Source organism: Capsella rubella, unplaced genomic scaffold, assembly GCF_000375325.1.
Source record: "Capsella rubella cultivar Monte Gargano unplaced genomic scaffold, Caprub1_0 scaffold_5, whole genome shotgun sequence".
Classification (NCBI taxonomy): Eukaryota; Viridiplantae; Streptophyta; class Magnoliopsida; order Brassicales; family Brassicaceae; genus Capsella; species Capsella rubella.
In genome coordinates, this window is record NW_006238919.1 from 5709332 (window position 1) to 5722324 (window position 12993).

The 12993-nt window shown below is 35.2% G+C and overlaps 3 protein-coding genes and 1 pseudogene across 5 annotated transcripts; all 4 read left to right on the forward strand.

Annotated features, from left to right (window-relative positions):
* LOC17885238 lies at positions 1–1099 on the forward strand (annotated as a pseudogene).
* A 3189-nt stretch (positions 1100–4288) lies between these two features.
* LOC17886296 (ataxin-10) lies at positions 4289–7772 on the forward strand. 2 transcript variants are annotated; one of them, XM_023783469.1, is made up of 4 exons: positions 4289–4377; positions 5200–5260; positions 5904–6565; positions 6654–7772. In XM_023783469.1, the coding sequence occupies exons 3-4, from the start codon at positions 5974–5976 to the stop codon at positions 7526–7528; spliced, it is 1467 nt and encodes a 488-aa protein (XP_023639237.1). In that variant the 5' UTR covers positions 4289–4377; positions 5200–5260; positions 5904–5973; the 3' UTR covers positions 7529–7772. The 2 variants fall into 2 exon arrangements, with proteins under 2 accessions (XP_023639237.1, XP_006290996.1); XM_006290934.2 differs by lacking the exon at positions 4289–4377 and adding an exon at positions 4691–4872.
* A 1113-nt stretch (positions 7773–8885) lies between these two features.
* LOC17884898 lies at positions 8886–10941 on the forward strand. 2 transcript variants are annotated; one of them, XM_023783483.1, is made up of 2 exons: positions 8886–8974; positions 10353–10941. In XM_023783483.1, exon 2 carries the CDS (start codon positions 10362–10364, stop codon positions 10710–10712), a length of 351 nt encoding a protein of 116 aa, XP_023639251.1. In that variant the 5' UTR covers positions 8886–8974; positions 10353–10361; the 3' UTR covers positions 10713–10941. The 2 variants fall into 2 exon arrangements, with proteins under 2 accessions (XP_023639251.1, XP_006292793.1); XM_006292731.2 differs by lacking the exon at positions 8886–8974 and adding an exon at positions 9409–9496.
* Positions 9410–12214, forward strand: LOC17886787. Its single transcript, XM_023783482.1, is given in 7 exon segments — positions 9410–9496; positions 11139–11204; positions 11328–11395; positions 11488–11515; positions 11517–11625; positions 11716–11817; positions 11900–12214. Coding segments are annotated over 6 exon segments (498 nt in total). The 5' UTR covers positions 9410–9496; positions 11139–11142; the 3' UTR covers positions 12029–12214.
* Positions 12215–12993: the final 779 nt, after the last annotated feature.

Consider the following 12993-nt stretch of genomic DNA (forward strand, 5'->3'; position numbering starts at 1 on the left):
ACATTTTTGTTCATTGTTGGGAAAAATTCAAGGTACATTCAATTAGAAGATAGATTCCAGAGATCAAGATTCTCAACAAGTACGAGCTTTAACACAATTCTTACGGTGTTAAAAGCATTTGCTCCGAAGTATATGGCTAAACCCGGGCTTGGAGTGCCTACAAAAATAAAAGACAGCACACAATTTTATCCTTATTTTAAGGTATGAGATTGTTTTCTTGTGCTTGTTTTCTAGTATTTCGGAAAGCTATACGGCTAATCTTATGTTTCTATTTTTCTTAGGACTGTGCGGGGGCTATTGATGGAACTCATATCCTTGCAATGATAACATGACAAGACTCGGCTAGCTACCGTAATCGTAAAGGACAATTATCGCAAAATGTGTTGGTTGCGTGTAATTTTGATTTAGAATTTACATATGTTCTTAGCGGTTGGGAAGGTTCAGCTCACGACGCAAAGATACTAAATGATGCTTTAACAGGAAACACAAACAAATTAATAGTTCCGGAAGGTACGTCACAACATTATGATGAAAACAATAGTCTTTGTTATCTTGTTATTCATTTTAAATTTATATATCTTACTTATATTTGTATGCTTTTTATATTCTAGGAAAATTTTATTTAGTTGATTGTGGATTCGCCAATCGTCATCAATTTTTAGCTCCATTTCGAAGTATTCGCTATCATCTCCAAGATTTTAGGGGACAAGGAAAAGATCCATTAAATGCAAATGAGTTGTTTAACCATCGTCACTCTAGCTTGTGAAACGTAATAGAAAGGATTTTTGGCATATTCAAGTCAAGATTTCTCATCTTTAAATCTGCACCACCCTTTCCATATAAGACGCAAGTAGAGTTAGTACTTGCTTGTGTTGTTTTACATAATTATCTTCGTAGAGAATGTCGTTCAGACTTGTTTCTTCCGGAATAGGATGGGAATAATGAGGAAGAAACTGATGTTGATGAAAAATATGATGATGGGAATAATGAGGAAGAACAGCTTCATGGTACTCAAGAACAACAAAGAGTGCTTGCTAATAACTGGAGAGCAACTATAGCGGCAACCATGTGGACATATGCTATGAATATGGGGTCATGATTCATTACTATTACTGTGCTTTTTATATTAGATTGTTTCTATTTTTCTGTTGAGATTTTTTTTTTTTTTTTTATCCAATACTTTCTACTAAGAATGCTGTCTCCTTTGGCTACAATGCCTATTTTTCTCTTAAAACTACCAAAGTGTGCAAGAAGCGTAGGTAAATGTGATTCTTCAATGATGTTTTCTTTGTCAACAACTTGATCCAGTTCTTTTCGGATCTTGTTTAACAATTGAGGCATGGTTACGAACTTACGATCTCTACTCTATCTCTACCATGGCGAATTCGGATGCGTTAACCGACACCACCAAAAACCATATCCATGAGGAGAGACTTCACATGAGTCATGACATATGAGCTTTATCATCATCGTCTTATAAGATACAAACGTCGTCGAGTTCAAATGTTAATCCTCTTGACGTACGACTTCATATACAAGTTTCTATCTCTTTCTTTTTAATAAAGTTATCAACGTTAAATTATCCATAAGTATCCTAAAGTCACTTAAAATTTTTAATAATCAAATCTCACCAAATCACAAGTTATTTTCTTTTTAAATCTCTAACAAATAACCCAAAATTCTACAATCTACACTCAAATCTCTCAAAATTCTAAAATATTAAAATATCACCAAATCTCCTAAAATATGCAGTTCAATACACCCCCTAATTTACCTTGTCTATCGAATTTATATCATCTGATTTCGTTGTAGGTAATTAATGGACTAGTTTCATCAATGTACAGTTCTAATGAAATATTTAAATTTATATATTTTCTTACTTATTGTACATAATGGAATATTCTACAAAAGTTGTTCTCAGAATTCTTCAATGTAAATCTCAATAGACTAGATCTACTGCACCTAACATGTCCATCAACACAGTTGTCCATATGTTTTACTACTTTCTATTTGTATTTTTCCTTCACCAGTTTAGGAAAGCTTATACAATATTTGTGGAAGTACAATAACCAACTCACCCCGCGTCAGAAGACACGCAGTGGAGAAGTCCCTTGGAACCGTCAAAGTAAGCTTTCAATGGACCAGATCTACTTCATATATTTTGTCCATCATATAAAACTCTAGAGGACCAAACTCCTAGTCTCAATACCCAAACAAGTTAAACAGCAAAGTTGTCCACACGTTAGAGGACACGCAGCAGAGTTATCCCTTGGAATCTGTCAAAGTAAGTTTTTGATGGATTAGATCTACTTTATATATTTTATCTATCATATATTACTTACTTGTCCACCAATTTTGACATCATTTTATAGATTTTTTTATCGACGATAGTGCACACATCGATAGGCAAGTGGACATCTCTACACATCCAAGCTTATTTATCTGATGGACAACTCATATAAAATCTCTATGTTACTTGTCCTCCATTAACACATCTCATATCTTATTTTTGCTTTTAGTTTTAGTTTTAATTTATTTTATAAATCAAATATCCTTTGGGTATTAGCCTACATTGCTCCATTTAATGCTCTCTTTGACTGCCACAAAATATGTCACATCTGCTACAGTTTTCCTTAAATCCAGTGCACATCTTTCAATTTGACAGTGGGTAGTTTTGTCATTTTGCCTCATATTCTTTAAATATATATGGCATTGCATAAAACACATAGGTGAAAGTGGCACTTACAATTTTTTGAATTAAATAAATGGCATAACATATAATAATCTCTTTTTAGAACACTTAAGAGTTCCATACGTGTCATATTTCCATTGCATAAACGAATAGGAAACAAGGACTTTGTTTCTCTTTCATGATAATCTCTTCGTCGCAAGTCTTTCACTTTCTCTTTCTCTTGGCGAAATCAGAAGCTGGATCAGCGATGGCGAAATTTGAGGAGAAAGAGATTTTTCATCTCTAACCTTCGTAACAAGAATCTTCAAACCCGAATTTTGATGTTCTCGGATTCGAAGAAATTTAATTTCGTATTCTTTTCTAGTTATGGCCAAGATTGATCAATCGTGTTGGGTTACAACAACGCAACTATGAATTCGGTGTATAACACAAATCTTATTTGCTTTTTTTTTTTTAATATGAGAATTTGATATTTGTTTAGTTATGAGTAGTGATGTTATCATGGAGAGATTTTAGTTGGACATAAACAGGCCTTCATAAAAATTTAAGTCCATTTAATGTTTGTGTCCGCTTAATTAAAAATTATCTAAAATAAATGAACAAACTCGTTTACGTCCGTTTGATAAACGGGCTTTCACAAGATTAGATAGAAAATTCATAAAACATCAGTTAAAACCAAAACGGTGTCGTTTGAACTAATTCCTAAACCTAATAATATTCTTTCTTCTTCAATTCTTCCTCTCATCGATTTGGACCTTAATCTCAATCCTCGTCTTCGTCGTGGTTAACTTCTCCGGCAGCTCATCCTTTGTATGTGCCTCTGCCAAGAACCCCATATCGATCTTCACGCTCTTCACGTCCCCGAAAGGTAGCCGCAAATTGGCGGTTGCGATCGCCGAGCTGCTAATGTCGACATCGATTTCAAAATAGTTAGGACCTCTGTGGTAATTGCATTAAAAAGGACCTCTTCTTCTAGATCTGCTTTTGCAGTAGTCCCTCTCTCTCTCACTCAAGTTCCATTCCTCCTCTTCTTCTCCCATAATCTAACTGTTTTAGACTTTTTGATTTCATATTCTTGATCTGAAGGTAATGAATTGGTCGTGGGTGTTTGTTAGATTTGATTGTTAGTTGAATGGAGTGTGAAGAGTAAAAATTGAACATTTACTCTCTACTCTTAGATTTAATTTGTTACATCAATGCTTCTGTTTTTTTGTCAACCATTTTTGTTATTTCCAAATCGGAAAATTACATGGGCATCAGAGTCCAAACATATAAAACAAGTAAGCCCAAATAGGCCCAATTTAAGTGTCACATCAATGCTTTCTTGTGTCGTATATTTAGGGATGTTAAGAGTGGGCTAAAACCTGACAATAGAAACGACATCGTTCTATCAAAAAACCAAACTAAACCTATTCGGTGAAAAATCTTTCTTCTTCTTCCCCTCGACTCCGACATCGATTCTACTGCTGCCATTGAAACCCATTGCTGCTTCGTCCACCATTGTTGCTTCGTCCACCATTGTTGCTTCGTCGGCCATTGTCCGCTATTGCTGCTTCGTCTTCCCTTGTGTTCGATCCCGAAGACAAACACTTCTGTTGTTTGCATATGAGTCTTCTTTGTCCGCCATTGTTGGCCACGAATTGAGCTTTATATCATCTATCTCGAAGTAGGTTTTACGAATTTTGGTTAGTCTTCTTCTAAAATTCTATTTTGGATTCAAACTCTTTCGTTGTTGCATTTTGGGATTATGAGAATTCGATTTTGGCTTTTCGTTGCTGTTATAATAGTGAAAGCTGATACAAATCTCTGAGTTTTTTTGGTTAATGTAACGCTTAGCTTTTAGGAAAATTAGCAGATAAGACTAGGAGTAGCTCTATTATTACGGTAATGGAGTTTCTTTATGGTACTAAAGTGTCAGATTTAGACTTGTTTCTTGGTAATTAGGTTCACTGTGAGACTTTTAAGCTTGGATACATTTGGTTTCGTTTTGCTTTAGTTCTGCTGCTATTGATTTACAATGTTGAGGTCTTTAGAATAGGGTTTACAAATGCTGTTAATCTTTGGTTTATGCTGAGACAGCTAGAAGAAACATAGACAGCTTTGTTTTCTGGAATCAGTTACGTTAAGTGTGTTTCGTTTTGGTGAGAGATCATAGCAGAACGTCGACGTGTATTGCCTTGGTACATGTTTGTCATTTTGTTTTCATTTCCCTCAGATCTGTATGAATAGAGAGACAATGTCTTTTGTGTTAGTTATGTATTCTTCTTTCTTAGAGTGAATTTTCTCAGAATTTTGAGCTCATCTTTGGGTTTTTTTTAGATTTCTCTTTAGTATAATGTATATGAGCTTTATGTGTATAATGTACAAAACCAAAGGCTTGTTTTTATGTGTTTTTTTTTGTGTTCTAAAAATACATAAGTAATGATGGAGTTTGCTTACGGAGCTTGGACACAATTGATCTCGTTGTGCTTAGCTGATCTTGATTTTGATGTTTTGGTTTGTTACAGGACAGTGCAGCGATTGTTATAAAGCAGCCAAAGAGATCTGAGGCAACACTTCTCTCCTCTGGTTAGTTCTTTTAAAACCCTTTTCTTTTTGTTAGTTTTATATGTCTTTCTGATGTTTGGTTTAATTAATTAATTTAATGTTTGGTTTTGGTACTTAAGAACTGGTAAACCTTGTTATAAGGAGAACGGCTTGATTAAATTATTTCCCAACTCTTTGTTTTGCTCAACTATATAAAGATGAGGCTGATCCTCCTGCAATGAATCAAACCTTAATGCATTTGACCTCTCGTACCATTTCTTTACAATTTCCTCAATATGGTTTCTGAAATTGGAATGAGTTATGTGTAATACTGTTTCTGTATTTGTATTCTCTGATCTAAGGCTTTCTCTACTACTCTAGTAGATAACATGTTACATGTTTCAGATTCTAGTCATGTTATTGGGAGTTCTTGTTTGCATCTCTTGTTTGCTTTCTTTTATAATTGGGAGTTAATTTGATTTTAGTAATCGGGTTTCTAGTTTTGTTTTAGGGTTCAATTGTGTAGCTGTTGATGTTGATTCTTATTGTTAAATTCGTCTTCATCATGATTTTAAGTTTCTTGCGTGGTAGTTTTGTTTGTTGATGTGCTGGTTGTATTATGTTTGTTGTTGTGGCATTTTAAGATACTGAGTTTGTATTATGTTTTATTGTTGTGTGAATGTAGCCGTGTGTGCGGGAACTCCCATTTTAAGAAGTCTTGTACATGAGCTTCTTCTTCTTCTCTTACGTCATCAATGGAAGCTTCTGTACCAGATGAGGTGCTTCAGCCGCTGCTACAGGCTTCGGGTTTATCCTACTCTCTAGAAGATTGCTTGAAGTTTCTTCAAGAGTCTTCCAAGACCGATTCAGGCCGCTCTGATCTCGCTTCCAAGGCTATCCTTCCTTATATCCTTCGTCTTCTTCAGATTCTTCCTTACCCATCTTCCCGCCACTATCTCAATCTTTCTCTGAAAGTCCTCCGAAACCTCTGCGCCGGCGAGGTTTCGAATCAAAACTCTTTCGTCGACCACGACGGTTCAGTTATTGTCTCGGACTTGCTTGATTCCGCTATTGCAGAGAAAACCGCGGATTTCGAGACTGTTCGGTTCGGGTTGCAGGCTCTAGCGAACGTCGTATTGTTCTGCGAGAAACGTCAGAGAGATGTGTGGATGCGATTTTTCCCGGAGAGGTTCTTCTCAATCGCTAAGATTAGGCGGTTTGAAACCTGTGATCCTCTGTGTATGATTTTGTATGCTTGCTTTGATGGAAGCTCGGAGATTGCTTCAGAGGTTTGCAGCAGTGATGGCCTCAGCATCGTCGCTGAGGCTATACGGACTTCATCTTCCGGTAAATTACTTTTTGTCATTTTTGAAAACCCAAATCTTGTCTGATTCGAAAAAAAGAAAAAAAACCAAATCTTTGTTATTTGTTGTAGTTGGGTCTGTGGAGGATTATTGGCTCAAGTTAATGGTATCAAGAATGTGTGTTGAAGACCATTGTTTCCCTCAGCTCTTCTCCAAGTTATACAAAGTTGATTTGGTTCTTGGTCACAAGGATGACGAAGATGAGACGTTTTTTACATCAGAGCAAGCCTTTCTTCTAAGGATGGTGTCTGATATTGCAAATGAGCGGATAGGAAAAGTGTCAATCCCCAAGGATACAACTTCTTCCATTCTGGGATTATTCAAGCAATCTGTTGCAGTTTTTGATTTTGCGTCTAGCCAAAGATCCGAGCTTCCTACGGGTTCAACTATAGTAGACGTAATGGGTTACTCTCTCGTAATAATAAGGGATGCTTGCGCTGGAGGAAGCCTTGAAGAGCTCAAGAATGACAACAAGGATTCAGTTGATACTGTTGAATTGCTCTTGTCCTCTGGACTAATACATCTCCTCCTTGATCTTCTTCGCAAACTTGATCCTCCAACAACAATTAAGAAGGCTCTAAACCAGAGTCCTAGTTCTTCTTCTTCTTCATTAAAACCCTGTCCATACAGAGGATTCAGGAGAGATATTGTGTCTGTGATTGGGAACTGTGCGTACAGAAGGAAAGAGGTACAAGATGAGATCAGGGAGAGAGATGGGCTCTTCCTAATGTTGCAACAGTGTGTGACTGATGATGAGAACCCTTTTTTGAGAGAATGGGGCTTGTGGTGTGTGAGAAATCTGCTGGAAGGGAACCCGGAGAACCAAGAAGTGGTTGCTGATTTGGAGATTCAAGGATCAGTTGATGTGCCTCAACTCCGCGAAATTGGTCTCAGAGTTGAAATTGATCCTAAAACATCCAGGCCAAAGCTCGTCAATGACACCTGAAGTTTCAAAGCCATAGCTGATGTAATCTCTACATGTGTGTTGCATGATAATCTTATTCTAGTTAGAATTAGGATTATACGTGGTTTCTTCGTTCACCAAAGTATCATGTATTATTTGCTGATGTAGTTTTTTTTCTTGTTCAATTATACAGTGATTACATAAAGGTTAAATCTCAGAGATCTAAACTAAATAATAAGTTGATCAGCTAAAACTAACCGTAATCACAATCGTTTCGTCCTCTTTAGACCATCTCCAACGTATATGTCTATTGTTTTTTTATAAAAAATAAAGCATTGTTTTACCCCAAAGTATTATTTTATTTTTTATTCTAAAATAGAGGTAGTGTAAAGAAATAGAGTAGAGAATAGAGTTGCTTTATATTTAAAGTAATTTTATAATTTACTCTAAGAGCAAGATATAGAATTGGATTGGAGCAAATGTTACTCTAAAATGGAGTTTTGACTCTTAGATAGAGTAGCGTTGGAGATGCCCTTAGATAATCTATCAATCTGTGTTCAAAAAAGGAAAAAAAAATCTATCGATCTCAACATAGATGTTGGCGTTTGCAGATCCATAACAACCAGCGGCGGCGAGTGAGGTTGAATGACTAATTAAATAACATACAAACCGCGGTTATATAAATTTATTTTCTATTTACAAATAAGTTGTGATGGCTCATATGGTTTAACCTGTGGAGCTATAAATTCAAGGTTGAGACTAGTCCTGAGAAAAGCCGAACCGAATGCATTGAACCAAAACTGAGTTGAAAAAAAAAATGAATGGATTTTATACTCAAGATCCAAAAGTATCCGAAACCGAACCAAAACCGAATGGAGATCCGAAATATTTCAAATACAATTATATATTTAAAATATTTGTTATTTTTAGACAAAAAAAAACTAAAAAAATACATGAAAATATAAATATATCCGATAGTCAAACCATTAAACTGAAAAGAAAATCCAAAAAAAACAAATTTCCGAATTGAAGCCGAACCGAAAGAATATTAAAAATATCAAAAATATCCAAAAATTTCTGAAATATCACAACATATCCGAATTTCTTCGATTAAACCAAACCAAAAAATAATCCAAAAATATTAGATTACTAGATTAGTTTTTTGTTCAAGATCCGAAACCAAACCAAAACCGAAAGAAACCGAACCGAAACCGAACCGAAATTCCGAAAAAACCGAATGTATCTTATAATCAAGATTTGAAAGTATCCGAAACCGAATTATCCAAATCGAAACGGCGTCCTTTAAATCAAAACACTAAACCTAAACATCCTTCTTCTTCAGTTCTTCCCCTCATCGATTTTGATTCTGAGTTTCCGACATTGAATCAGTGAGTTCTTCTCAAAGTCATCGATTTCACTCGATTCCACAAGCTGCTTCGTCTGCCACTGTATTCGATTCTCAAGTCAAAACACAAACTCATCGAATCTGTATGTGTTCCTTTGCAAATTTGATATTTTGATTTCATATTCTGAATCAGAAGGTATGAATTGGTAGTGGGTGTTTCTTAGATTTGATTGTAAGTTGAATGGAGCGTGAAGATTGAAGATTGAACATTTACTCTCTACTCTTGGAATTGAGAATTGAGAATTGGGGATATGTGAACAAAATGGTTCAATAGATTCTTTGAATTGGTTGCTTGTCCTAGTTTATCATCTTAAACGAGATTGGTTGGTTTAGAAAATAGTATTGTCACAGGTTTCGTTTCTTGTGCTCTGAAATTTCATGGATATGTGTTCTTCTTTGAAGGTGTTGTTGTTTCATGACTTGTTTTGCTTTGATTCACATTCTGTAAACACTACACATGTGTTGTTCTTTGGTCATTACTACTCTAAACTGTTGCATTTTTTTTGCTCTAGTGTAGATCCTGATCTGGAACTTTCTTTACTCTGTCTCTGTGCTCACAAAGTTGCAATCTTTGGGGAGATCTGAGGCAACCCTTTTCTCCTCTGGTTAGTTCTTTTAAAACCCTTTTCTTGTTGTTAGTTTTATATGTCTTTCTGATGTTTGGTTTAATTAATTAATTTAATGTTTGGTTTTGGTACTTAAGTACTGGTAAGCCTTGTTATAAGCAGAACCTCTTGATTAATTTATTCGCCATCTCTTTGTTTTGCTCAACTATATAAAGATGAGGCTGATCCTCCTGCAATGAATCTAACCTTGATGCATTTGACTTCATGTACCATTTCTTTACAATTTCCTCAATATGGTTTCTGAAATTGGAATGAGTTATGTGTAATGCTGTATCTGTTTTTGTATTCTCTGATCTAAGGCTTTCTCTACTACTCACATGTTACATGTTTCAGATTCTAATCATGTTTTGGGAGTTCTTGTTTCAGATTTGTAGTGATGATGAAACTGTTTGCATCTCTTATTTGCTCTCTTTTATAATCGGGAGTGAATTGGCTTTTGGTAATCTGGTTTCTAGTTTTGTTTTAGGGTTCAATTGTCAGCTGTTGATGTTGATTCTTATTGTTCAATTCGTCTTCATCATGATTTCGAGTTTCTTGTGTTGTAGTTTTGTTTGTTGATATGCTGGTTATATATATAGGACCAGACGGCAAATAAGATTTCTTTGTTTGCATTTCTGCTTTAGTGTTTTGATATATCAGTGGTTAATATATTAGTTCTCTCTATGTAGTTAGTTTATATTGACAAGAAGAAAAGAATGTGTGGACAAATACTAATAACTAAATTACATCATTCAGAAAGATATTTTTAAAACCTTCCAAACCTTTCGAAAACCCTTTTATCTCTCTCTTTCTGCAAGATGGATTTCTCACATTCCTCTTTTGTTTTATCGGAAAGTAACCCAAAATGGCATCATCGGCGCCACAGGGATCTGTTGATCCACTTACCGCGAAAGACCCGGCGAAGGCGTTAACTGCCGTAGCTTCTGGATTCATTGAGAATGTGAAGAGAAACAGGCAAAGCTTCTTCCAGTTCTTCGCCATGACTGGAATTTTGCTTCTGAGCTTCCGATCGGTAAGTCAGAAGTACCGAATCCACGATCTGGAGGAAGACACGGCTGTTCTCAAGAAGGAGCATGAGAGTTTGACGGATCGTATGAATAAAATTAAGAGCGATCTTCTTCATCAAGCTTCGATTGACTCGACCGGCGTCTTTGCTTCTCGTATCCGTCTACTGTTCGGTGACGATAAGAAGTGATTAGAGAATTTTGATTGATTTAAGGTCAACGAGGTTATGAATTAAGTGTTAGTAGTAGTGGGAATAAGGTCCAGGAGTAGTTGAGTTGTGTTATTTGTTTCGTGTTGTTAAACTCCGAGGCAGTTCAGTTCTTGTATTTTGGCTATTTAAACGCCTTTGAAGATAATGAGATCGATAGAGTTTTCAGTCTCAACATTCAGTTTCTATTCTCTTTTTCAGACTTTCAATATATTGGTATATGAGCAAAGTTGAGTTGTGAGAATTTATTGGATTATTATCGAAGCTCCTCCTTTTTGAAATTTTCCATTTGACTCCCCACTGAAAAATCGATACTTAGGCTTCCAAATTCTAGTTTAGCGAATGTGGTCTCTGAATTTTTCTTGTGGTTTTGGCTTGACACGATGTTACAATGTGTTCTTTTAGCAGAGAAATGGAAACAAGAAACCAAGTGAAGAAGAAAATTTTCGAAATTTTCAAAGAATTTATGATGGGGTAAAAAGTTGTTTTGCTTTGGTTTCTCTTACTTATATTGTGCTTTCGATTTCAGATACGTGCTATTTTAGCACCTCTGAATCTTGAATCTAATAATCTTGGTTATTGTGATTTGATAATTAGAATCGCAGAGCTTGAAGAACTAGGCAATGCTGCAAACTCCTTTCTTCTACGGTTTCAGCAAGCACTCAGTACGTTTTCTTTTGTATAATCTCCACTGTGAATTTGCAAATTTGCAATCTTTATATGACATTGTTTCTTATGACATTTACTATTCTTTCAGGTTTTCTTCAACGCCCTCCAATGGTTACTTCGTCTCACAGATGAAACAGCCCTTGCAATTGAGACTGCAACAAAGTTTTCCATACAGCTAGATAAAGACACAAGCGATGAAGAATTGCGACAAGCAACATGCGATGAGGTAAGATGTCAACAGAATCTGTCCTCGGGCAAACTAACTTTGAAAACGGTTTCAGAGAATAATAATGAAGTTTGGATGTATTTGTTTCAGGAGAACGAGACTGTACATTTCTCTCAAGAACACGAAGTTACAGAGTACGCTACACTTATTGCAGTAGTTTACAGTATGATGAAGCAGAACTATGTGATGCAGGTGTGCACTTTAAACCCTTCTTCTTCTAATGCTTGATCTTCAAAACCTTAAAACTCAATGAAGAGAAATGTGTCTTCTTCAGGAAAAGATTGTGCGATCGCTTAGTTTGAAGTCATCATCTGGTGAGCTAGAGACTTACAGTCTGATGTGGTCCTTGCGTCCGTTCGTAGAAGATGAGATTGTGAACAGAGCATGGAAATGGATTTACTAAAATTTTTTTAACTCTTCTCATCTAATTTTGTTTGATAAGTATACAGTCTCTAGGTATCTCTTAACAATTGATATGCCATGTGCTAATGATTAGTAAAATGTTAACTTGTTTCCCTCTTTCTAAAATGGTTCAAGTAAATGTTAAATGTTTTAAGTTTCTAATAGTAATAATGTAATTATTTTGTTACTATAGCATAGTATACGCTTTGTTGAATGTTGAGTAAAAGACCAAGATTATATGATAAAATAAATCATACAACCTTATTTACATTTCTCAAGTTAATTATTAGTAGCTAAACCTTTGTATATTTTCACTTGCAAGCATTGTATAAGCATTTGACGTTTCCGAATGAGTATCATACACAAGTTCTATAGTGCCAATAATAAGTGGAGAAGTCACTACTATTACTTAAGATGCAATTATATAGTATTGAAGATGTATAATGGCTTTGATTGATAACACTAATCTTTACTTTTGTTGTTTTTGTATAATGGCTTAAAAAGAAATTATTTTTGTTGTTTTTCTTATACTAATGTTTTTACTATTGAACCGCTTATTAGCAATCATAACACTATTATTTAACCGCTTGTTTTAGTTTAACAAATTTTTTCTCTTCCAATTTTTGAACTGTTTTTTCTTTAACCGCTTTCTCTACAACCGAAAGAAATTAATCGCTTTGAATGATTTTTATCAAATTGAATGATTTTTATCAAGTGCTAATAACTCAATTGGTAAAAAATCTCTGACAAAAGCTTAGAGGTCGTCGGTTCGAGTATCACTTGAAACAAGACCATATAACATGCTTTAGTATCGGGTTTGAGGAGATGTATGAGTTTCTCGCCAGAACCTTTTGGTTATTCAAAAAAAATATTAATAAATCTCGAACGAGGTTAGGTATTGGATTAATATGATATGGGAATCTCTATTATTTGTCCTCTAATAGTTTAACTTTTACGTTAAAGTCA

Coding starts and splice junctions, on each gene's coding strand:
- LOC17886296 (XM_023783469.1), top strand. CDS start 5,974: ATGGAAGCTTCTGTACCAGATGAGGTGCTTCAGCCGCTGCTACAGGCT. Junction 6,566..6,653: donor TATACGGACTTCATCTTCCG/GTAAATTACTTT, acceptor TATTTGTTGTAG/TTGGGTCTGTGGAGGATTAT.
- LOC17884898 (XM_023783483.1), top strand. CDS start 10,362: ATGGCATCATCGGCGCCACAGGGATCTGTTGATCCACTTACCGCGAAA.